The sequence below is a fragment of the Cydia pomonella genome, chromosome 28 (genome assembly GCF_033807575.1).
Source record: "Cydia pomonella isolate Wapato2018A chromosome 28, ilCydPomo1, whole genome shotgun sequence".
Classification (NCBI taxonomy): domain Eukaryota; kingdom Metazoa; phylum Arthropoda; class Insecta; order Lepidoptera; family Tortricidae; genus Cydia; species Cydia pomonella.
The window spans coordinates 2,575,782-2,603,282 of record NC_084730.1 but is presented as its reverse complement, the minus strand read 5'-3'; the positions used below and the strand labels follow the sequence as shown (position 1 = coordinate 2,603,282).

At 36.7% G+C, this 27,501-nt stretch overlaps 1 protein-coding gene across 1 annotated transcript; it reads right to left on the bottom strand.

The window, feature by feature from the left end:
* Window positions 1-103: 103 nt before the first annotated feature.
* Window positions 104-23,468, bottom strand: LOC133532945 (lachesin). The gene is made up of 10 exons (XM_061871823.1): window positions 23,312-23,468; window positions 21,959-22,077; window positions 17,817-17,939; window positions 15,656-15,812; window positions 12,908-13,007; window positions 10,958-11,114; window positions 8,852-8,958; window positions 6,869-7,008; window positions 4,088-4,208; window positions 104-2,511 (listed from the first exon to the last, which is right to left on the bottom strand). The coding sequence occupies exons 1-10, from the start codon at window positions 23,358-23,360 to the stop codon at window positions 2,490-2,492; spliced, it is 1,095 nt and encodes a 364-aa protein (XP_061727807.1). The 5' UTR covers window positions 23,361-23,468; the 3' UTR covers window positions 104-2,489.
* Window positions 23,469-27,501: the final 4,033 nt, after the last annotated feature.

Genomic DNA, 27,501 nt, shown 5'->3' with positions numbered 1-27,501 from the left:
AGTTACTATAAGAGGCGCATTTAAAAAATACTATGAAATCTGTTTATCGCTCCTAATTTTTACAATAATTAAAAATTCGAAAAAATTCAATCGTAGGTGCATACATCAAATAATGTGAACATATTTTCCATAATGGCAATAACGAGGGGAAAATGGGGACTACGTTTGTATGGAGAAACGGCGTCCCCTTTCCTCTTGAGAAAGGTCTGCAGCGATTATTTTAAGCACCTCAGCCAGTTTTACAATATTGCCTGTAGTTGGTCCATAGATAAAATTTGTCATTTCGTATATAATCAAAGAGAATTAAGAAGACCAAGAGTGCTCACTCCATACAACGGTTTTGTTACCAAAAATACTATTATTTTCGTAGTCTACATCTAGCATCGAGTAGCGGAACTCTCAGTACTGCTACTCGACAATAGATGTCGCGGCAAACTAAAAGTCTAATGTTCAACGATTTTCCGCTAATATTATAACCAGAGTAACCGGAACTCTAATTTAAACTCCTACGCTTAATAAAAATCTTATACCTTTAAACGAGCAATTCTTGTATATATATATATATATATTTCTGTGATCTCGGAAACGGCTCTAACGATTTCGCTGAAATTTGGTATATGGGGGTTTTTGGGGGTATACAATCTATCTAGATTAGTCTTATGTTTGGGAAAACGCGTGTTTTCGAGTTTTCATGCGTTTTTCTTTCGACGCAGAATATGGTCGCTAATTTCGTGTTGCCGGCCACTGTCCGTCTGGTCCAGCGGGTTAAGACGCGGACGGCTAGAAACGTGTGTTCCGGGTTCAAATCTCGCCCGGTGACTAACTTTTTTTTTATTTTATATATATTCAAGTTTATATGTAATTTTATGTAGATTATCACCTATACACCACCATATTACAATAAATAGTTATAACCGAGCAAAGCTCGGTCGCCCAGGTACTAATAGTATCTTTACTTAGTAACAAAACCGTTGTATGGAGGGAGCACTTTTGGTCTTCTTAATTTTATTTGTTATATATTAGTGTATTTTTTACGATTATGTGTTTAAGTTAGCTACCAATTGTGATGTTTCGTTTGTCTTAATTATAATGCGATCCGTCTTATTGCATTTGAGTTTCTATATAAAATAATTAATATTCTACATGCCTACACTTATGGAACTAAGATTTGGGTCATACATATGTAAGATTTAATTGTTATAAGAGCTGTTTGTGAAACAATATTGAAGACCTGATTCTTACAGACCCTGGTGTTTTTTTGGGTTCTTTCAACTAAAAATTACTAGCATATTCAATTTTGATGCTAAAAAAAATGTCCCACAAATTTGTATGTAAATTGTAGTTTCTACTACGTCACGCTCATACAAGTATTTTTTTTTTTTCATAAGCGCTGGTGGCCTATCGGTAAGAGCGTGCGACTTGCAATCCGGAGGTCGCGGGTTCAAACCCCGGCTCGTACCAATGAGTTTTCCGGAACTTATGTACGAAATATCATTTGATATTTACCAGCCGCTTTTCGGTGAAGGAAAACATCGTGAGGAAACCGAACTAATCCCCACAAAGACTAGTTCTACCCCCTGGGTTGGAAGGTCAGATGGCAGTCGCTTTCGTAAAAACTAGTGCCTACGCCAAATCTTGGGATTAGTTGTCAAGCGGACCCCAGGCTCCCATGAGCCGTGGCAATATGGACAACGCGAGGAAGAAGAGAAACTAAATCGTGTAGTAATGTCCGTAATGGAACGGACGTTTTGGGACATTTTTTTTTTCAAATGGTAGGATGGAGAATGCTAACGATGAGCTCAAGAAAGTCCAGATTTGTAAGAATCAGAATTCAATATTTATTTTAAAAAAACGCCCATAAATGTATTTTCTGTAGCCGAAGTTGTGTGAATGGCCCAAAAGCCTATAATTGTGATTCTCTCGAAAACTACATCATATCCGCTTTTGAAGATTTAAGTCACAACCAGCAGCGGTATCATGGCCGTGTTTTTGTCACTTGTCATATCATGCGTCTCTTTCGCACTTACATATTTGTTAGACCATGACAGGTATGGTGACAAATGATAGACAGCCGTCCATCTTAGCCCTGCAGCGGTGGCAGCATGGTTCCATTTTTATCACTTGTCACTAAGCCCGTCACTTACACGCTTGCAAACTTGTTAGAACGTGACAGGCATGGTGACAAATGATAAAAAGCCAACCATCATAGCCCTACAGAGAGTAGGCTTTAATGGACGTAACTTTTGGCCACGGAAGAGACAAACTTTGTTTATTGTGTCTGTGGGTTTTAAAGTTCTTTTATTTGGGTCAAAATTTCGTTGTCTTTGTTTTTTGTCCCCAAAAAATGTGACGAAGTGGAGGTTTTTGTATTAGCTGCCGTTTATTTGAACAAATAGAACAGTACTAACGATATGTGTATGTTTGTGTGTATGTGCGCCGCTCTGCTGTACCTGCCGTAGTAGAGCGGATCCGGACGCAAGCCCGGGTAGTTAATATCGGGGATTGGCGATTCTGAAAAAAAGAATTTCTTGTTATTTGATAGAAATATTTATTGGCGACTGTACTTTTCTTTATGGGAGAACTCTTATACTTACTACCACAAAAAAACGTGTCAGGAGTATTTAAATACATAAGCTAATATATCTAATTATTGACAAAACAAATTTAAAAGCATGCAAATAAAAGTTAAATAGTTATTACGCAAAACTCTGCGTAGGGGGCGCCTCTAGCACATACTGAGGGCCTACCGTGAAACACGAAAATCGAAGTTTTATTGTCTGCCTCTATCACTCTTGCATATTCGAGCTATGGAAGGTAGAGGTAAGATATACAATCTCCATAGGCAGAACTGTTGCAAGTGTCCAGCTGTCATTTAAAAATAATAGTTCCAAATCTCTCTACAGAGCGCTACAGTAGCTAAGAACGTAGGCGTTATTGACGGAGTGAAGTGCGCTGTCTATGATTTGTTTTTTTTTTTTCAATTATTCTATGTATTGTAGCGCCACCTATTTAAGGTTTTTTGACGGACATTTTGGTTGGAGATTCTATTCCTTACCTTTACTCTCCATAATTCGAGCGATGGAGGCAGATTACGAAAATTCGAGTTTCGCGTTTCGAGATAGGCCTCTGTAAACAAACCGCTTTGATGCAGCAATGTCATGTCAAAGTGAAAACTTCTTAAACTCTTCAAGCCACCAGTATGTATAAGTTACTCTATGGTTTATGATTACCCGTATTATGGTTTCTACAAACAATAATAAGACAGATACTTCCCTTTTTGTACGTAAGAGGTATAGGCACTGTGAATGTCATCTCTTGCTTGGAATGGCTTTGTGTGGTAGGGCACAGCACAGCGGATGTCAGTCCAGATCTAGAGCAGAGCCCAACTGGGGAAGTACCTCCACCTTACAGAAAACCGCAGCCAAATAACACTAGACCCTACTCATAGTGTTGTTCCTGCCGGTGAGTAAGGTTGCCAGAGCTCAACGAGGGTGCGGAGTGTTAGGGTCAGCAACGCACATGTAACGTAACGTCTCTGGAGTTGCAGGCGTACATAGGCTACGGAGACTGCTTACCATCAGGCGGGCCGTATGCTTGTTTGTCACTGACGTAGTAGAAAAAAAACGGGCGTGTATATCGTCTAAACATTAGAATAGCCGACGGACCGATAGAGATAGTATTAGAATAGAACCAATACATCCGAATTAAAAAAAAACACCGGATTATGGTTTCTACAAACATGCCACAATAACCACGAATACTAGACGTACATACCTTCTTATAGCTTGATTAGCGGACGTGTAGTCATTGTCACGCATCTTGTTTATCAACGTCCGCTGATTAATTAGTGAACATTCCGCCCACCAAAGTCCACAGAACCAATAAGACAAACTAAGCGAGCATTCCGCCCACCAAAGTCCACAGCACTGATAAGACAAACTCAGCGAACATTCCGCCCACCAAATTCCACAGTACCAATAAGACAAACTCGGCGAACATTCCGCCCACCAAAATCCACAAAACTAATTGACGTCGGAAGTAACAAAATCGTGCTATGAACATCAGTGTTATACATGACTATACATACCTCCTTAAAACGTGCGTAGCATATAGTCCACACATGAGCAGGGCCGAGGGAGCGGCCGAGGCGGCGCCACCAGCGTACCGCGTCTGGCCGCAGGCGGGCGGGCACACCGGGATTATGGTTTCTACAAACATGCCACAATAACTACTGTCAAAATGGCTACTTAGGTCAAAAATATCCGACTTCCAAAGGTCAAAGAGGCTGTTTTTAGCCAAGTTTCAAATTAGTCAGTATAAGCCAATGGGTTATACAAGTAATGTGACTAATTTGAATAAAATAAAAAAAATTTAAAATGACTGAAAAAGTACGTAATTTAGACGGTACTTGTTGACGTCCACCAAATTTGACAACTCCGACATTGTTTCGATTTCAATATCGAAAAGTGAGACTATGACCCAAAGGCAAAATAAAATATTGTATTTATTGAAAATCGTTTTTACATACACTCAAATCATTTATAGAATGCCAACTATTGTATTACAAGGTGTTCACATATAATAATAACATTATGAAGTAGTACCCTTTGGAAGTCAGTTGGGGATCGGAACCGGTTAACTTCGAAATAACCATATATTTCGGTTTATTTTATACTCCAAATGTAGGACTCAGTTGTGCTTTCAGATAACGACTTCGTTTTAATAGATTGCTCAATTAGAAATGAATTAATTAACAAAGAACACAAAAAATACCGTTTTCGTTCCCATACAAAAACTACCGGTTTCCGACCCCTGGTTGATAAAAACATGCCAAAATAACACATAAGTTTACCAAGCAGAAATCTCTGCAAAACAACTTAATGTACTTAAAATTTAAGCATAATTCATAATGGATACACGTTTATATCACAAGCTAATGGCACATCGCATTTAGAAAAAAAATATTTTATGATTAGAATGCAATATGAATAGCATGCCACTACCTAAAGTACAAGACTCGACACATGTTTCGCCTCTCTATGAGGCGACAAAACAGATAGGTACAGAAGTCACACATGTATGTACTTCACTTTTCATACCTACGCTCGGCGGTCGCTCTAGGGTTGTCAACTATGGCTTATGCAAAAAAAAAAAACTATCGTGGTAGTGGCACTCGTATCTAGTTGTTTGATTTAATGTTGAGAATAAAATGGGAAGAATGGAAACATAAATTAATTATAACTAAAATATTTTTTTTAATGTCATTGTTATATTACAAATTTGTCACAGAAAATATCTTGCGACGATTTCGACATTGGCGAAATGCACGATTAATGGGGTTGGCAACTGTCAAAGGTTTGCATAGATGGCGCCATCATAGCTTGCCCCTGTCTCTAGTTTTGTTCTATGAGATTTGGCTTAAAGTACTGGAATCCAGGTCACAAAATTCCAAAAAAAAAACAAGAATTTGACACAATTCTAGGGATTGACAGGGCATGCTATGATGGCGCCATCTGTTTAATACTTCGACTGGCCAACCCCATTAAGTGTAATAAATTTGCGTTCTCATGTAAAATTATCCTACAAAACAATAAACCTGCCTACTATTACAGTGCAAAAAGTTTACAGAACTGAAATCATAAATTTTTTTTGAAATTGTAATGAAATCATTTATTTCGGGCACAAATTTTATATAGTGTTAGTACATACAAAAAAATTCATTTATCTATATAATAATATATCTTTGTTAATGTATAATATAAAAACAATAAATACCTAAAACCAATTCATATTATCTATTTCGATGATGCGTTGGGTTCATATTAGTTGGCTCCAAAGCCTCATCAGTCCGTTTAGGAGACTGTTGGTGCTAATCTAACCCTGCAACGTATGCAATATCCCTATTTACGCATAATAGCGTAAAAGTCATCCGTAAAAACAACACAATATCTACACAAACAAAAAAACACAAACACTTACAAAATTTTGTTACTTCGTTTATACTGATTATAAATAGGAAACTATTGTACAAAACGATCTTAGATATATTCTTCGGAGGAGGGGCGGGGCGCTTGCCTACCTACCTAACTGTTCTGGGTAACATTAGAACGACACATTGAAATACAAGCAGATACCTATTAATCTCTCAGAAACCACTTGTAGCTTAAAAACGACAATTCACCGTTTAATGTTGAATTTAAACCACTCGTTTCGTCGTTTTTGTTGCTACGTTATTGCATAAAAAGTTCGCGTGCCTCAAGCGGATGGCACTCGCGCTCGCACTAGTCCCAACCAGTCCGAGATATCGTGTCCGTGAGTAGTGTCTATGTGTGCGTTGCTCGAGCGCACTTTGTATGTAGATTGATATCTGTACCTATCTATTTTATGACGAGGCATCCATCAGATGCTAGAGATGTTGACCGTCTGACGTCCGCCAGCAGAAGAGACGACTGTTTCAGTTGTCGGGCGTTAGACATTTATTTGCGTATTTATTTTTGCGGTTGGAGGGTGGGACCATTAATTGCATGTAAAAATACGCAAGTAAGTATAACGGGTTAGCACTGATTGACTAGCACCAAATATACATAAATTGAGTAAAATCGAACACAATTTCGTGGTTCGAATTTGACGGGTAAATGAATTGGCGCTGTACAGCTCCATACATTTTGCGGTAACTATGAGTGTCAAAAGGTTGATTAACAATTCAGTGACCGCAAAACATATGGCGTAGTACAGCGCCATCTGTTGTGGATGACAAACTGAGGGACACGTTTTTTCTTAGATTATTACAATCAATTATGAAAATTATTGTGCACGTAATATTTTCGCGGATCAGCAAAATAATGTTTTCCTTTGTCAGAATACATACCGAATAATTCGACGTGGCCCTCGTCCGAGCCCAGCTTGTTGGTGGCCTTGCAGGTGAACATGCCGTACTGGCGCTTCTCGATGGTGATGACGCGGAGCGTCGTGTCGGTGAACTCGTCCGCGGTGGCGAAGTGGGAGATGCTGGACAATTTAATAATTAAATAATCATTTATTTTCAGGCAATTAAGGCCCATATAATAAATAAATAAATATTATAGGACATTATTACAGAAATTGACTAAGTCCCACGGTAAGCTCAATAAGGCTTGTGTTGAGGGTACTTAGACAACGATATATATAATATATAAATATGTATAAATACTTAAATACATAGAAAACACCCATGACTCAGGAACAAATATCCATGCTCATCACACGAATAAATGCCCTTACCAGGATTTGAACCCGGGACCATCAGCTTCGTAGGCAGGGTCGTCCATATACAGGTGATTCAGGAGACGTGAGCATGATCAAGCCTGCGTATTCAGTAAGTTATCAGTAACTGTTTCGTACGTTAATCTCGCAAATACTGGTACCAGATTGATGTTTTTTTTTGTGTTCAAATAAAATGTTTTATTTTATTTCCAACATTTATGGTCACCCTCTTCGTTTTATCCCTAACAAGTGACAAATTGAATGTCATCGGAGTCTGGTTACTTTTTAATAATCGTGTCTCACTCAAGTGTGACATTTTATTTTCTTCATAATCAAAGTGCTGTCATAACGGTTAAAGAAGTTTTATCTTTGTTAATTAAGTGTTGTAGGGTGTCCATGATTGTAGATTTGTCCTTAAAAAAAGTTAGATAACATAAAAAAGCTGATTGTTTTACTTAAATATGACGGTGACCGATTCATTAACATTTACTGATTGTGTAGGCTTGGTCCTGCTCACGTCTACAAATACATACATACATACCTTACAAACTAACATACATACAATAATAAAAATCTGAAGAGGGAACAATAGCTTTGCGATAATAGCGAAATAACGTTACTTTTCCTATGAAATTTCAGTTCGCGAGAAAACGTTTTCCACTAACTAAATCATAACAAATCACTTTGATTTTGATGTCGATCGCTCCAGCATAATATATCCCCTCGTATGCGGTCTGTCAAATTTGATCATTAAAAAAGTGACCTTGACATTTAAATTCCCAGTATTCCCACGCAGGGATCCTTATCATGCACAGACAAGAGGATATTCTAGGTTTATAGGTTTCGCTTTTATGAAAAAAAAAATTGTTCTGCAAAGTGCGTAGCCGTGTTTTCATGGAATAGCGGCCTTTCTACGAAATGTTTACAGTAATTTTTTTATTAAGACCCCTCATGACAAGTATATCTCTGATATTTTCTGAGCTATGATTTTTTTAACTTTTTATTAATTAATAAAAACATCTCCCACTGGCTAATGCGATTTACTTAAACTTTTGGTTCGGTAATCTCTATATAGATACTCATATATTCGTTAAATAATATTTTATTTAAAAATCTTGGATAAATGTAGGAATTAAAACTTCAGTATCATATTTCTTGCTTTCTAGAAAAGCGACACCAACAGTTTTTCGCTACGTTATTGCTTATATAAAGGTCTACAATATATTTTTTTTTCAAAATAATACAATTGATACTTCATACTAGAAAATAGATAAATAAAGGATAAGGTACCGATACCCATACCAGATAATTTAGCCGCAAGAGTTTTTGCACATTGTAACCTCTTTAAAATGTTTTGACAACCAACTTGGCCAACAATAGTGAACAATTTTATAATTAATTATTATAATGTGGTGGCAATAGTTTTTAGAGTTCCGTACCAAATTACCAAGACTCCGCTGTCTGTCCGTCTGTCACCAGGCTGTATCTCATAAACCGTTGAAATTTTCACAGATGATGTATTTCTGTTGCCGCTATAACAACAAATACTAACAAGTACGGAGCTCGCGGTGGGCGAGTCCAACTTGTCCGTATTGTACAATATTTATACCTGTAATGCTGGTTGTTGGCGAGCTCGAACTCGCCCTTCAGCCAGACGATGGCGGGGGGCGGGTAGGCCTCCACGTGGCACTCCAAGTCCATGTCGTATTGCAGCGCCTGCAATAATATGTCACCGTTAATGTATTTTGCAAAACATGAATTAAACACATTGTAAACTACAACTTAAAGTTTTTGGCAACAAAAAAAATGGTACAAGCTGTTATCGCTGACTGTACTTTTCTTTCCACAGGCAACTATTACTCATACTACCTTTTATTTAACAGGGCAAGTTTAAAAGCCTGTAAATAAGTTTTGGGCAAAAATTTCATTTTTGGTACAAGCTTTTATCACTCACTGTACTTTTCTTTCCACAGGCATTTAATACTCATCGAGACAATTCTGAAAACCCCAAACACAATTAGGTTGCGTTGTTTTATCAAAGAATTCTTATGGCCACCTCCTGTCTCCATCATCAGATCAGCTGGGTGCCATCGATTTGCATTGTCGTCCGATTTACATATGTACGCAAAATTTCAGCTCAATCGGAAGCCGAGAAGTGGGTCAAATTTTACTTGCAAGATTTGACCCGTACAAACATACATATTAACATTGCAAGTTAAAAGCTTGTAAAATGCATAATTTCAAGTAACATATATTCGAAAAGCATAATGCAGTTGGTTAGAAGTTTTATTTATTTCAACTGACATACGGGACTTGGTAATCATGTCAGAAAAGATGCACTTTACTATTACACTATAAGTATGTAACTTTACTTTTGAGTAGCATTCTGAGACACTTCATTCGGTTCTTGTCTGTCTGATTTAATTTCTTGTCTTTTAATTATTTATTCTTTAGAATAATTATTTTTTATTAATTCAAGTCTTGGAGACCATTTACATCTCTACGAATAATTTAATGGGCGTTTTTTTTTTTTAATTATATTTTATATCTGACACTTACAGACTTTTACATCTCTAAAGAATTTTAATATTTGTTGGTTGTATTTTTTTATCAGTTTTTTGTGTAATTCGACATTTAGAGACTGTATACATCTCTAATATTCCATATTTATAATAGTATTTTGTTATTTTTATTGTTTGTAAAAAAAATTACATGTAAAAGGGCCCCTGTGGCCTATTTCCTGATTAAATGTTTGATGTTTGATACATATATTATTATACTCTTTGGGTGCACTCGTTGTATGGGAAATGGCTATTACCTATAGTTCGTTTTTTCGCATTAGAAATAAGTTTTTGGCAAAAATTTAATTTTTGGTACAAGCTTTTATCGCTGACTGTACTTTTCTTTCCACAGGCAACTAATACTCATCGAGCAAATTCTAAAAGCCCCAAACAATTAGGTTACGTTGTTTTATCACAGAGTTCCTATGTCCACCTCTTGTCTCCATCATCAGATCAGCTCGATGGTAGGTACTATAATATTGCATTGTCACCCGACTTACATATGTATGCAAATTTTCAGCTCAATCGGAAACTGGGAAGTGGATCAAATTTAACTTGCAAGATTTGATTACAAACAGACAACGGTCAGGTGAAAGTAAATATAAGCTTGTAAAAAGGTAAGCGATTTTGACGTATCTCTTTATTGAAAACCACTTTTGAAAAAGAATTCACGGCAAAAATATAACAATTATAAATCATATACGATAATTTACATTCTTTTTCTTTCATAAGTAATGGTTACTGATTTCATGAAATCATGGAAATTGTCCGAAATAAATAAATTGAATTGTATTATTTTAGCTTTGTTCTCACACACCCGTTTTAAGGTTTTTTTTATATACCACGACAGGTGGCAAACAAGCATACGGCCCGCCTGATGGCAAGCAGTCACCGCAGCCTATGGACGCCTGCAACTCCAAAGGTGTTTTGTTATATGCTCATGTGTGATCCCTTGAGGGTAAAAGCTTCCATTTTTGTTTGTCTGCAGTATTTTCCCAATTTTTCCCTGCGATTGCTATGATATCGTCAACCTATCTTTCTTCGTCTCCCCGAGTTCCATTTTTTCATTTGGTTGTTTAAATAGTTATCTTGTCTCTGATTTGTCTTTTGACTTCGATCGACCTGAGTTTTAGATGCCTGTTTTTTTTACTAACCTGTCCAAGTCTAGGCCTGGGTACGGTGATGACCGGCGCGAACTCGACCTCCAAGTTGATATTACGGCGAGCTCCCTTGCCGACGCCATTTTCGGCCACGCAGTAGTAGGTGCCGCGGTCTTCTTTGTGCACGGCGGCGATTTTGAACGTGTTGCCCCTGAAAAGAATACATTTAAGGTCAATGTGGAGATTTTTTTTAATACTATGTCGGTGGCAAACATGCATACGGCCTGCCTGATGGTAAGCAGTCTCCGTAGCCTATGTACGCCTGCAGCTCCAGAGGAGCAACCTTACTCACCGGCAGGAACACAACACTATGAGTAGGGTCTAGTGTTATTTGGCTGCGGTTTTCTGTAAGGTGGAGGTACTCCCCCGTTAGGCTCTGCTCTAGATCTGGAATGGCATCCGCTGTGCTGTGCCCTACCACACAGAGCGAGATGACATTCACAATGCCCATACCTCTCTTAAAGGTAGCTGTATTTTAATTAAGTTCTATAGTCTTTACCACCACGTAAAAACAACCATAAGTAACATTTAAAAAACTCGTTATATTGTTTACCGTAAAAAAAATTAGTAGCACTCCGGGAGTGCTGACAGAAGTGAAAACTTGAACAATTACGTGTGTATTTTTTGAACAATATTGCATTGCATTGCATTTTGAACAATACGTATTTGATATTGATATTGATATTTGTAACTTCGTCCCTTGAATTTTTGGACCCTTATTATGTAACTGTTGCCACAAATTACTATTTTACAAGCTTTTATTTATTTAACTTGCTGTATGTTAGTACAGGCCAAATCTAGCAAGTTAAATTTGACCCACTTCCCGGTTTCCAATGAAGCTGAATATTTTCGTACATATGTAAGTCGGGTGACAAGGCAATATTATGGTACCATCGAGCTGATCTGATGGAGACAGGAGGTGGCCATGGGAACTCTGTGATAAAACAAAGCAACCTAATTGTATTTGGGGTTTTTAGAATTGTCCCAATGAGTATTAGTTGCCTGTGGAAATAAAAGTACAGTCAGCGATACGTGCCGTATAAATAAGACGGTAAAATCGCTTTTTAAACGGTCTTGTTCCTGTTCAGTCATTAAGCAATAGTGACCGCTGCGTAAAAATAATACTATTTGTATAACAGATTAGATTATGGGTTCGCAGTACTTCGCAGATGTATACAGGTTTCCTCACGATGTTTTCCTTCACCGAAAATCTAGTGGTAAATATCAAATGATATTTCATACATAAGTTCCGAAAAACTCATTGGTAGCCAGGATTTGAACCCGCGACCTCCGGATTGAAAGTGGGACGTACATATATTATATGTATATCAAATCATACGAACTATTATGTATAAAGCGGATGACCGAGTGGATATGACGTCCCACTTTCAATATATTATATTGTTTAATCAAATTTCTATAAGGAAAAGTAGCTACTGTATGTAATTGCATGATTTCTATAGTAATCTAAATTGTATTTTTTCTTATTTAATGCATGTTAATCAGTGATCGGAACTATGGGAGTAAAACACAAAACTTATCAAGCGGACGTAAAAAGAGTGCTTATAGCCTTAAAAATATTCGAATATCTATGAATGTAAATATTTTATGGATGTAAGTACTATACTATTCGTATCCCTATGGACATGAATAATTTTAGGGCTGTATGTACTATTTTATGTCCGCTTAACAAGTTTTGTTAAAGTTTTACTCCCATAGTTCCGATCACTGATGTTAATTATAAGATATAATATAGTTTCTTGCCGGTCCATATTGGGATACCCTCCTCCAATTGAGGGGGGATTTAAATCTTCTCGGGGCAGAGGTGTAGGGTTAGAGCCGGTGTAGCTGTATTTGTTCATAAGCTCAATGTAATATGCCTACTTGAATAATAAACTATCTTTATTTTTATCTTTAATATCTACAATAAAATTAACAACATACCTGTAAATAGAGCCTCCAGTTGGTAAAATGGCGTTGTTCTCGCGACGCCAAGAGATCTTCGCTGGCGGGAAACCACCGGCGTAGCATAACATCACAGCACCTTAAATAATAATATCAAAAATTTGGAAATATAATAATTAATTTATAATTGTGCCTAGTTTTAAAAGCGGTGTTAAACATAATATTAGAAACTATCGTGGCATTTCAAAATTATCAGTACTTCCTAAACTATTTGAAAAAATAATTTACAGTACATATGGTGCTACTTTACCGCACTAGTGCGAAATTTAGCATATTACGTTACTGTGTCGAACATTTAAAGGGCCATACGTACTGTAAAACGTTGTACGATACATGTGCGAATAGGTAATTCGCAACTCGTGTCGATCGGTCGTGTTTTAATTTATCGCCACTCGTTTCTAGTTTCCTATTTTTCGCACTTTTATCGTAATGTACTATTATGACACGCTCTACCCAACAATAAGACCGATGTTAATAACGCAGCAGCATGGCATCATTAATAAACGGTCAACTAAGTCTAATTTGTGTGAGCTACTTGATTATTTTCTGAGCGCAATGGACAAGACTTATCAAGTTGATGCTATCTATACCGATTACTCAAAGGCATTTGCTAAAATTTCACACTCGGTTTTACTAAAGAAACTTGAAATGTTCGGTATTCATGGAGACTTCTTAAATTCTAAAGTATTATTATATGCTGACGATACTAAGATATTTACCGTTGTGAAGTCCGAGGCTGATTGCGTCAATTTGCAGGATAACCTTAATAGATTAAAGAACTACTGTTTATGTAATAACCTATATTTAAACATAAATAAATGTTCAATTATTACATTTACGCGGAAGCTTAACCCTATAACCTTTAATTATACCATTGGAAACCAACCACTTACTAGATATACTGAGGTTAGAGATTTAGGAATATATTTAGACAGTGAAATTCAATTGGTTTCACATATAGATAAGATAACATCTAAATCTTATAAAATGCTTGGTTTCATTTTTAGGCAAAGTAAAGATTTCAAAAACCCCAAAACGTTACTTCTTTATATAATGCATATGTAAGGTCATATTTGGAATACGCATCTACAGTTTGGAGTCCTCACTTTTTGGTACACATTAAATCATTAGTATGAAGTATAAATTCCAATCTTCTAAGCCTGAGAATTTCCTTACAAGTGAGAAGAGAAAAGCGGGATATAATTTTCTTGTACAAATTATTAAATAATTAAATTGATTCGGAAGATCTTCTCAGTAAGGTGTTATTTAGATGTCTTACGTATCGTACGAGGTCCACTGCTTTGCTATCCGTTCCATTTACTTGGAAAAAATATGTAAACAACAAATTTTTAACAACAGCGTGCGATATTTACAACAAGAAATATTCACACATTGACTTGTTCCAGCATAAGTGTAATAGATTTGTTTCTGTCATCAAACAAAATAAGACAAAAAAACAAAACAATTAAAAAAAAGAAAAATGGTTATTGTAAGCCTGTCTTGTATTGAATGAATAATAATAAATAATAATAATAATAAATATTATAGGACATTATTACACAAATTGACTAAGTCCCACAGTAAGCTCAATAAGGCTTGTGTTGAGGGTACTTAGACAACTATATATATAATATATAAATATTTATAAATACTTAAATACATAGAAAACACCCATGACTCAGGAACAAATATCCATGCTCATCACACGAATAAATGCCCTTACCAGGATTTGAACCCGGGACCATCGGCTTCGTAGGCAGGGTCACTACCCACTAGGCCAGACCGGTCGTCAATGAATGAAAGTTTATTCACAAGAACATATGGTACATTAGACATATTGTTATTGTACCTATTATTTGAAATTTCAGTCTAAATTAAAAATTGAGCTTGTTATTTTCAAAATTCGAAAGTATGCTTTTTATAAATTATAATTGTAAATCGTGCTCGTGTATTATCTTATTTACTGAATGTTACTGTTAAATTCAACTTTAAATTAAAAATACCCAATTATTGTACTTTTTTCGGAGCAAAGGAATTTTGTATTAGCCATAAGTGGAAACTGTTTTGGTTTATAAACTGAAATAAATGTCATATACTAAGAAAAAGTGAAGTTTATTCTTTATATAGTAGTGTTTCTACTTGAAATAAAAACAAATTAAAATATTTTCTGAAAATAATTTAATTTCTTCTAATACTTCTAATTATTTTGGCTTATGTTCTAACTTTATCTTGTGCCTTATTGTATTATTATGTGCTGTATGTTTCCCAAATAAATAAATAAATACATTGTACTACTATTTACTTGTAACTACGATGAGTCAGAGGATATTTTGAAATGACAGTAGTAGACGACAATATTAAATTCCGTCTAATCCCAAAAGATGAATAACTTGGGTCAAAAAATGCTCTTGGCGTATAGAACTCACGCCACTCGCCTTTTTTGACCCTTGTTATACAACTGTTGCATAAAATACTATAAACGTCTATTAATTAAATTAAATATTTTTAAACCAAATAAATAAACGTTAGTATTTTAAAAGTAGAACTCATTTATACCTACTTGGTTCGTATGATTAAATGACAATAAAATAAAATGAACTATAATTCCCGAGGGACTTATTGGCCCTTAAGTAATAAAAATACGGTAAAAACATATTTATTCAATTATTATTTTTAATTAAGCCTATCCAAAAGCGATCCTTTCCATAGTTCCTTGATTATACTTACTTTCCCCTTCGCTAGCGACGAGATTCCTTGTCGAGTTGTCAGAGATGATGGGCGGTGTTCGGACCTGAAGTTCCACTTCAGCTGTGATCTTGTTCGAGGCTGAAATGATGACCTGGCACTGGTACCAGCCGGCGTCGGTCTCTTGGATATCTTTGACCTGTGGAAAAAGAAAACCATACAAATTGTTTAGCCTACTATGAATCGAGTTTTTTTTACCTTTATAGGAGAATAAAATTGTCGCAATATTTTTATTATTTTATATTTGGGATAAAAACTGCGGTGTGGATGACCTATAAGTTATCCATCTTGTAATTGTTCTGATACTCACCGATAAAGTATACCGCAGCGAGAACCTCATTCGGATGATCAGATCAGTTATATGAGAGAAGGTCCAGCCTGTATACTCACCGACAAAGATTACGTGGCGGAGGCAGCATCATATCTTAAAGAGAATCTAGAGTCTCGGATGATCAGATCAATTATATGAGAGAAGGGCCAGCCTGTATATTCACCGACAGTGTAAGAGGTGGAGGCTACATCATGTCTTAGAGAAAATCTAGAGTCTCGGATGATCAGATCAATTATGAGAGAAGGGCCAGCCTGTATACTCACCGACAGAGTGTAAGAGGTGGAGGCTGCATCATGTCTTAGAGAAAATCTAGAGTCTCGGATGATCAGATCAGTTATATGAGAGAAGAGCCAGCCTGTATACTCACCGACAAAGTATAAGTGGCGGAGGCTGCATCATACCGCAGCGAGAACCTAGAGTCTCGGATGATCAGATCAGTTATATGAGAGAAGGGCCAGCCTGTATACTCACCGACAAAGATTATGTGGCGGAGGCAGCATCATATCTTAATGAGAATCTAGTCTCGGATGATCAGATCAATTATATGAGAGAAGGGCCAGCCTGTATACTCACCGACAGTGTAAGAGGTGGAGACTGCATCATGTCTTAGAGAAAATCTAGAGTCTCGGATGATCAGATCAGTTATATGAGAGAAGGGCCAGCCTGTATACTCGCCGATAAAGTGTAAGTGCCGGAGGCTGCATCATACCGCAGCGAGAACCTAGAGTCTCGGATGATCAGATCAGTTATACGAGAGAAGGTCCAGCCTGTATACTCACCGACAAAGATTACGTGGCGGAGGCAGCATCATATCTTAAAGAGAATCTAGAGTCTCGGATGATCAGATCAATTATATGAGATAAGGGCCAGCCTGTATACTCACCGACAGAGTGTAAGAGGTGGAGGCTGCATCATGTCTTAGAGAAAATCTAGAGTCTCGGATGATCAGATCAGTTATATGAGAGAAGGGCCAGCCTGTATACTCGCCGATAAAGTGTAAGTGCCGGAGGCTGCATCATACCGCAGCGAGAACCTAGAGTCTCGGATGATCAGATCAGTTATACGAGAGAAGGTCCAGCCTGTATACTCACCGACAAAGATTACGTGGCGGAGGCAGCATCATATCTTAAAGAGAATCTTAGAGTCTCGGATGATCAGATCAATTATATGAGAGAAGGGCCAGCCTGTATACTCACCGACAAAGATTACGTGGCGGAGGCAGCATCATATCTTAAAGAGAATCTAGAGTCTCGGATGATCAGATCAGTTATATGAGAGAAGGGCCAGCCTGTATACTCACCGACAGAGTGTAAGAGGTGGAGGCTGCATCATGTCTTAGAGAAAATCTAGAGTCTCGGATGATCAGATCAGTTATATGAGAGAAGGGCCAGCCTGTATACTCGCCGATAAAGTGTAAGTGCCGGAGGCTGCATCATACCGCAGCGAGAACCTAGAGTCTCGGATGATCAGATCAGTTATACGAGAGAAGGTCCAGCCTGTATACTCACCGACAAAGATTACGTGGCGGAGGCAGCATCATATCTTAAAGAGAATCTAGAGTCTCGGATGATCAGATCAATTATATGAGAGAAGGGCCAGCCTGTATACTCACCGACAGTGTAAGAGGTGGAGGCTGCATCATGTCTTAGAGAAAATCTAGAGTCTCGGATGATCAGATCAATTATATGAGAGAAGGGCCAGCCTGTATACTCACCGACAGTGTAAGAGGTGGAGGCTGCATCATGTCCTAGAGAAAATCTAGTCTCGGATGATCAGATCAGTTATGAGAGAAGGGCCAGCCTGAATACTCACCGACAAAGTGTAAGTTGCGGAGGCTGCATCATATCTTAGAGAGAATCTAGAGTCTCGGATGATCAGGCCAGAGTTGTATGACAGAGGCAGAGCTTCGGTGGTCTTGGTTCGGTCGTATCGTAACTGAAAAAAAAAAAAGGTAAATGTTAGATCCCGAGTTGCCAATTACCGGCTATTCGCACGTGTATCGTACAACGTTTTACAGTACATATGGCTACATATCTTTAAAGTTTCGACATATACACGGAAAGTATTCATTCCCGCACACGAGCGTATGTACTGTAAAATTATTTATATATTATTTCCAAAAAAAAAATATTTACAGAAATGTACATACATAAGAACATTACACTCATTCTGACGCAGTCGGGTAAAATCTACGCTATAATAATACAATACGCTATAATGCCAAAAAAGTTCATTTTATGCCAAAAATTTGTTACATAATTTTGGAAAAAAGTTATTAAAAATAAATGTTTATTTCAGACGGAATTCATACAGTATTAATAATAATTACATAACACTTAAGCTACGTTAGTGGGGCACAGACCAAATAAATAAGAAATAACAATAATAATAATTTATGTTTTGTTGTTGTTGTTGTCCTAAAGCCAGAGGTGCAAAGGGCCTTCACAAGCTCGCGCCACGCCTTCCTATCTTCAGCTCGTCCTCTAGCCTCGCTCCAGCTCAACCCGACCGCTCGTAGCTCTCTTAGGACGGACCGTTGCCAAGAGTGTACAGGACGCCCGGATTTTTGTTTTAATACTCTTCAAACTGCTGGATCGTTTTGTATAAAACTTAGCTAAGGACCTACACAAGGAAACTCGCTTTCACATTAAAAAACCGCATCGAAATCGGTCCAACCGTTGGAGAGGTACGATGCCACAGACCGACAGACATTGGCATCAAACATACAGGGTGTTTATTTAGTCACCTGCAATAATTTACGGGGTGAAAATATAGATCATACTGAGCAACTTTTACTATGGGACCAACCCCGAAATCACGAAAAAAAAATTGGCTGTTTCAATCATTTTGGCTGTCTCCGGCCGGCCTCCGTTTTTGCTTCGATTTCGATTTAAAAAAATATTTTTTGTTTAGAAAATTTAGAAAAAATCGGCCAAGTGCGAGTCTGACTCGCCCATGAAGGGTTCCGTACCATTTATGAACTATTAAAAAAAACTACTTACTAGATCTCGTTCAAACCAATTTTCGGTGGAAGTTTGCGTGGTAATGTATATCATATATTTTTTTTAGTTTTATCATTCTGTTATTTTAGAAGTTACAGGGGGGGGGGGGGGGGACACATTTTACCACTTTGGAAGTGTGTCTCGCGCAAACTATTCAGTTTAGAAAAAATGATATTAGAAACCTCAATATCATTTTTGAAGACCTAGAGATTTAGAGATACCCCACACGTATGGTTTTGATGAAAAAAATTTTTTTAGTTTCAGTTCTAAGTATGGGGAACCCCCAAAATTTATTGTTTTTTTTTTCTATTTTTGTGTGAAAATCTTAATGCGGTTCATAGAATACATCCACTTACCAAGTTTGAACAGTATAGTTCTTATAGTTTCAGCTGGCATAAACGGACAGACAGACGGACATGACGAATCTAGAAGGGTTCCGTTTTTTGCCATTTGGCTACGGAACCCTAAAAAGGGTAACTTTTAAACCTAATTTTTCATTGTGACAATAACATACTAAAAAAGTGGCGGTGACATAATCGGACAGACAGACGGACATGACGAATCTATAAGGGTTCCGTTTTTTGCCATTTGGCTACGGAACCCTAAAAATCATGGAGAATGGAAAATATTTAGAAGTGGAAAAAAGGTTTTCTTTTTTTTGTATTGATGATCACAAGTAAATGTGGGTAAGTAATGAAACGTATACGTACTTATGGTATATTCCATAGAACATATAAACTCTAATAGTATAATATTTAAAAGTATAACATTCACTAAGAATAACGATTATAACGAATAACAACGAAAAATATAATTTCATAATGAATAACACCCTTTAAGTATACTATCATTTATGATAAAATTTATGTAATATAATGTTGAATTAATATAACTTTAAAAATATATAACAAACATTACCAATAATAATATAAAAAAGTAACATACTAATAAACGCCAAACTTTCTCTCTTTTCTGTCTATTATTTCTCTCCATTAGGTACCCATGTTTCTCTCTATTCCCCGACAAACTTTGTCTCTAAAATCTGTAGGGTTATAACACAAAGAGTTTTATACGAAAATCAATTTTAAAAAAAAAGTCAGTTCAATTAGCTCGCAGTTCACCTAACACGCTCCTCCTCGCTTCGCTCGTCGTCGCACCTATCTATACTCTGTCAAACAATACTCTTCCGTGACAGTATCTACACGCTCTGCTGCTTTATATTCAAATATTATTTAAAATGTTATTCGACATTTTGATATGTATACTAAATCTAGATTATTTCAAACGGAATTATTTCTTATGCTCGTTAGGCGAAAGAATGATATATTTTATGTATGTTATATCATTATGAGCTTATACTATTTTGAAAATAGATAATTCGTACATTATACTTAACGTTATTATTAGTTATGCACGTTTGTAAAGTAAAATTATACCAAAAGTGCGTATACGTTTCATGACGCACCCAGTTTGTTCTGTACATAGTGTAGTGTTCATATTGTTTAATAGTTGTATGTAGTCTATTAGTTAGTCGTAATTTATATTTTTTTGCAGATCGGATACTCCACCGAACGGGTGCGTCATGAAACGTATACGCACTTTTGGTATAATTTTACTTTACAAACGTGCATAACGTATAATAACGTTAAGTATAATGTACGAATTATCTATTTTCTAACTCTAACAAACTCCTAATTTACAAATCTATCCTTAAGCCAGCATGGATGTACGGCATACAACTATGGGGCAGTGCCAGTAACTCTAACATCTCAATAATACAAAGAATGCAAAACAACATACTGCGGTCCATATGTAACGCTCCGTGGTTCACAACCAACTCGGAAATACATAAATACCTGCAAATCAATACTGTGAAGGAAGAAATCCTTCATGCAACTAAAGCATATCAACGTAGATTAAGCCACCACCCAAATGACCTGGCAGCAAAACTCACAGACAAGGGATATGAAAAAAGGTTAAAAAGAAAAGACATCTTCCCTCATACATAGAAAGAGGGAAAAAAAAAAAAGAGTAGAAGCCCTCACTGGAGGACTCGCTCGTCACGTTATTAAGCATTCAACCAATCTGCTTATAGTCTGACTGATCGCAGATATAACTAGAGAAAAAAAAAAAAAAAAAAACCTTGATGGAGCCATAACACGAAATATTGATTGATTGATCTTGGTCTGACTAGAGTATAAATATTAAGTATCACATTTGTAAGAATCGTTATTCTACTTAGTTTAACCATCCTTCATACACCACAAAAGTCTATTTAAAGCTCGAGCAAATGTCATTTTAATATCACAATTCAAGCATAACGTAATAAAAATACCAACTGTTTCCTTTCTACAGAAAAGGTCCTAGATGCGTACTAATTCTTCACACATAAGACCTTACCGTTTTAAGGGGGGTATGATCAAAATTCAATGGTGTCATGTGGCCCCCTATACGAAGCAGTGATGCGTTGACTATGACCCTAGTCATTGACAATGTTTGAGTTACAATAAAATCTTGATTGTGTGTTTGTCTTCGAATTGAACATGGGGGTATGTCAGAGTGCCTTAAGTGAGTTTTAATAGTTTAAGTTCAATTCGTCGAAATGTACCTCTCGGTTATTTCATAGAGAAATAAGTAAGCATAGAGTACTTACTGAGATCAGTTTTCTTACCAAAACGCTTATTATTTTCGTAGTCGACATCTAGCGTCAGGTAGCGGATTTATCAGTACTGCTACTTGACACTAGATGTCACGAGTGTCGCGACTGAGGACTGATATAACATGTATTGCTCAACAAATTACAACTAATATAATAAGCAGGAGTTGAAAATAGATTTCCGGTTAATCCGGTTATGATATTGGCTGAAAATGGTTGAGCATTAGACTTTTCGTTTGTCGCGACATCTATTGTCAAGAAAAAAATGCGGTGTACATTATTAGTTTCAAACATACCCATAACACTGGATATTCTTGTCCATAGTGAACCGAGCATTCTAATTCAACTTGGCTGCCGATGTCTCTGATTTGCTCTTGAGTTATGTGAGAGATTGTCGGTGTCCGTTGACCCCATGCTGAAAAAAAAGTACTTTCAAACTTCATATCAATATTTTTCATGTGGGGTGTTCAGATGAAATGACCTATTTGCAGCACTAAATAAAAAATATGTATCAAATTTGATATGCTGTTCAATTCTTCAATTCAATTACATTCAATTGTACAGTAATAAGTTTTTGGCAAAAAATTCATTTTAGGTACAAGCTTTTGTCGCTGGCTATACTTTTTTTTCCACAGACAACTAATAGTCATCGAGATAATTCTAACAACCCCAGACACAAATTACATTGTCACATGACTTTACATATGTATGCAACTTTTCAGCTTCATCGGAAACCGTAAAGTGGGTCAAATTTAACTTGCAATATTTGACCCATACAAATAGAGTTACATACCTACATAGTTGCAAGTTAAATAGAAAAGTTCATTAGATTGTGTTATTTACAGTAATTGTAGAAGAATAGTTCCAATATTAAAAATGATTTTAAATAATTTCTTCTCATGTTTAGTAATTCTTTTGTTTTGAACTCAATTCTAAACCAATTATTTCAGCACTATACTATGTTCTTTAACACCTACTACCTTTCTCTATACTATGTTCTATAACAATTAGATCAATTCAATTTGTCTAAAGCTGATAACAAAAGTATAATTCAATAAAAGTTCCAGTGATACCATCAAAAAATCAAGCATTGACACCCTAATTGTCACTATTATTTAACAAATGGTTGATTTAAAAGCTTACAAGCTGTAATTTATTACACCCTTTATCGCGCTTCGGATCACCCCCTAGTATCCTGTTTTTGCTCAATGAAGCGACAAAATGAATCGATAGACGAAGGGTGGCCGGTCGCGATCAAAAAACGCATTTTAAGACATCAATTTTGAATGGTAAACCTATTATTAGACCCTAAATTTAATTCGAAACTAGATTAAAGTTTTAACGTTCAAAAATCCGTTAAACGCAGTGCGTCGATGATTCATAAGTAAATAAAATTTGGAATTCTAACTTGATTTATAAAATTTCGTCACTATTTAAGCAAGAATTAGGTTGTTTATAAGATGTTCTCTAAAGAAACGTGATAATAGGGTGTGTCTGTTAATAAACTACGTGCACGGAACCAAAACAATTGAGTACACGAACACCTTTGTGTACGACTTAACAATTACATACCGGTTTTAAGTGTTTTTTAAGATTAAATGCGAACTTTAAGATATGATTCAATATGGGGCATAACAGTTTTAACTTACCTTTAGTTGTTAAACACAATAATAACGTAATAAATTCATAAGATGCCATTTCACTGATCGTTACACCACACCGCACAACCAAAACTTTCTTAGCCGCTATAGGCGTTATGCCGCTCCCTGCGTTAAAACGAACGAAATTCAAATGAATGGAACACGCGAACGAATGGAAGTAAGTGGCAGGTGTACATTGGGGTTGCTAAGTTAAATAGTGAAATTCGTTATCCTGTCACGGGAAGTACGGCAAAAGCAAAACGATGGGTTTTATGATTTTAATAGTCTTACCATTTTATGATTTTAAAACGTAAATGGTTCTACCCGGAACAGGGAACAGAGGCCTACTGCGCTCTCTTCTATAATTGAGAAATAAAGTGGCAACTAATCAACGGATGATTGAAGATGTTTACCAGTAGTAGGTCCTTAAAGATCATCTCGATAAACCAGATACATTACAAACCGGACACAATATTTATTTCCATTTTGAATTCCCTACCTTTCCTTCCTTTAACCTCTGGCTGGACTGCTTTAATATTTGATTTATTTTAGCTTTCTGAGTTACGTCCGTATCAAATTAAATGAAACTTGGTCAGGGATAATCAAAATACTGTCTAACATATATTGTCAGTATTCAAACAAAAAAGGTTGATTAGGTGCTTTAATTGTATTAGAACTTATATTTCAACAATTTCGGATTTATGTTGACGTCTAGCAACATTCACCAATCAAATCAAGAACCATTCACTAATGTTCTGTCGGTAAAGCAGATACATACTTTCATTCGTTTATTTTCAAGTTCCCTATCCAACGTTAGATGGCGCTAAAATTAAAACTTTTTAGTTCTTCTATTTACCACTAGATAGCAATAAACCATAGACATACACAATAAACACAGATATGAGATATGAGTGTTGAAAAATTCCGTTGCCGAATATCTTAACATTAGCAAAATATAAAAATAGCAGGTTTCTTTGGCTGTGTGCGAAACATGATTCTTTTGCTTTTTTTTTGCGCGATTAGAACTCAATTGATGTTGTACTGGTGGAAGCTGTTCCCCCATAGCATAATACTGTACCTGAAGTTTGACTCAATTTGAGCATAATAAATTGTTTTAGAGTTCATTTAGACGATGCGAGTTACATTACATTGCGGTATTTGATCGGTCGGCCGAAATGGTTGTACCTAATAGCCTGCAATGTAACTAAAATCGCAAGCGAGTTCGAGTGCCGTCTAAATCAGCTGTTAAGATGTTCTATATTAATTTCATCTCTGAGCGATCTCAGGGCGTGTCAGGGCAAGGCATACTGAACTGACCGCGTTGTCAATAACATCATAGAGAAATAAGAAGTACTTAATAGAGTGCTCACTCCATACATCAGTTGTGGTACTTTATGCGTATTATCATTATATACGCAGTCGATATCTAGCATCGAGTAGCGGAACTCTCAGTACTGCTACTAGACAATAGATATCGCGGCAAACAAAAAGTACATGCTCAACGATTTTCCGCTAATATTATAACCAGAGTAACCGGAACTCTATTTTCAACTCCTACACTTACTTTGGTTGTTATAATATTAGCTGAAAATCGTTGAGCATTAGTTTTTTTGTTTGCCGCGATATCTATTGTCGAGTAGCTGTACTGAGAGTTCCGCTACTTGGTCCTAGATATCAACTGCGAATATTATAATCATTTTGGTACCTAAACTGATGTATGGAGTGAGCACTCTATTACTTCTTATTTCTCGATACCGAGAAATTTTACAGTCCCAACTATTGCTACAGAGATTCCATTCATAAGGATTTGAAGCTATAGGGACCGTGCGCGTTGGAGGGTCTGCCATCTTGTGGCCTGAATCGGAACCATAAACATGTACATTTACACGTCACGTGTTTTCTTGTGCATAGTAGGTTCTGCCATCTTGTGGGCTACATCGGAACAATAAACATCACATTTACGCCTCGGGCCAAAAATCTGACGGCACCTGTGCTGCCTCCTACAGTTCATGCACGCTCCCTATAGTTTTGTTTGAACAGAATTTGAGTCTTATCGGTATTTATGCATAAATTAAACCATTTATAATAATCTTCCGGCTGTGCTTGCGGCCTCCGCCCGTGCTATGACTGTAAATAATCTACAAGTACCTAACTATGAATATGTAAACATGGGTTATCATTGGAGTATATGACATGATAATGACAGTCTATTATCTATATACAGAGTGGTGAGAAATCCCTACTATCTATTATTATGTATCTATAAAAGCGTACGCAACATTTTAGGCATAACTTGGCAGGACAAAGTGACAAATCAGAGGGTTCTTGAAAAAGCGCAGCTGCCCAGTCTTGCCGCTCTTCTCAAACAGAGACGCTTGCGGTGGCTGGGGCATGTGCACCGGATGGAATCCTCTAGAATACCTCGACGTGTCTTGCTTGGTGCAGTTGCGTATGCTAAAAGGAACGTTGGAAGACCGATGCTGCGCTTTAAAGACTGTGATGATGATAAAAGCGTATGTGTCCTCTTCAATTGACGCAGCTCACTTTGCATCCATAAAGTGTACAAGATATGAGCGATTTTCAAAAATTCAACTCTTGAGGGTAAAAAGGGGATGAAAGTTTGTATTCGGTACAAGTTTCATTTTAATCTAGGTACTTGAAAGTTTATTATATAATAACCGGCCAAGAGCATGTCGGGCCACGCTCAGTGTAGGGTTCCGTAGTTACTCTTCCGTCACAATAAGCTAAACTGGAGCTTAAAGTATAGTAAATTGTTAACCAAGGGATGAAACGGTACCTTTCACCTGAGTTAAACAAATAGACAAATTTGCATAATCAGTACCTAATTAAAATAAGTCTTTTTACTATGAAGGGAAAACTTTTTGCGATAACTCAAAAACAGCTAAACTCATCATGTCCGCTATAGTTTTCATTTAATGTCTTTCTTAAGCTCTACTTCCACGATTTTTTTCATATTTTTTGGACCTATGGTTAAAAAGTTAGAGGGGGGACGGACACATTTTTTTTTCTTTCGGAGCGATTATCTCCGAATATATTCACTTTCTCAAAAAATGTTTCTTGAAAACCCCTATTAGTTTTGAAAGACCTTTCCAACGATACCCCACAATCTAGGGTAGAAGCGAAAAAAAAATTTCACCCCCACTTTACGTGTAGGGGAGGTACCCTAAAAGAAATTACATTTTTAGATTTTATTGTACGACTTTGTCGGCTTTATTGATTTATATATCCATGCCAAATTTCAGCTTTCTAGCACTAACGACCACGGAGCAAAGCCTCGGACAGACAGACAGACAGACATGGCGAAACTATAAGGGTTCCGTTTTATGCCATTTGGCTACGGAACCCTAAAAAGGTATTTAGTAAGGTAGGTGGGTAAGGTAGGTATTTTAGGGGGGGGTAGCATTGTGATCCTAGCGAAATAACGATACTTTTATATCGGGAGAAAACGGATTAACTAAATCTTAACCACTTTGATTTTTATGTCGATCGCTTTTTTGTTTTGCAAATTTTGAAAAAAAAAGGAAAACCTAAAAACCTATAAACCTAGTTGTTCATTGTATCAATAACAGTTTTTTTTTTGATAGCCTACATTGTGTCCCACTGCTGGGCAAAGGCCTCCCCTGTTTTCCGCCACTCGTCGCGGCTTTGTGCATGCTCCCGCCAGTCGCTACGAAATGAGTCCAGGTCGTCTCGCCATCTCGTTTTTGGCCTTCCTCTGCCTCGGGTGATCTGTGGTGCCCATTCGGTCGCTATTAACATATAGGTATGGGATAACATATGGGATTGGGTATCTGTACTAGTATTATATGATCTGTGTAGGTAGGTACTATAAAATCATGGAGAAGGGAAAATATTTAGAAGTGGAATAATTATTTGTGCAACAAGAGAGGACAGTTGGTTTTTCTTGGGAGTGTTGATTTTGAGTCCCGAGCAAACGAAAGATTTTATAATTGAATCACGAGCGGAGCGAGTGTTTCTAAGTTTAAATCTTGAGCATAGCGAGGGATTCAAAAACACGAGATGTAAAATAATTTTGCTTTCGTGTGACACATACCTACAACTTTTCACCTCAGTAGTGAGAACCTATCAAAAGGTAAAAGAAAAACAAACATCAAGTAAAGTTAACCACATTTATTTACATTCTTGAATGAAAGGCATCATCATTATGATGAAAGCTT

Coding starts and splice junctions, on each gene's coding strand:
- LOC133532945 (XM_061871823.1), bottom strand. CDS start 23,360: ATGGCATCTTATGAATTTATTACGTTATTATTGTGTTTAACAACTAAA. Junction 17,940..21,958: donor AAGAATATCCAGTGTTATGG/GTATGTTTGAAA, acceptor TTTTTTTTTCAG/TTACGATACGACCGAACCAA. Junction 15,813..17,816: donor CCGCAACTTACACTTTGTCG/GTGAGTATTCAG, acceptor CTTTTTCCACAG/GTCAAAGATATCCAAGAGAC.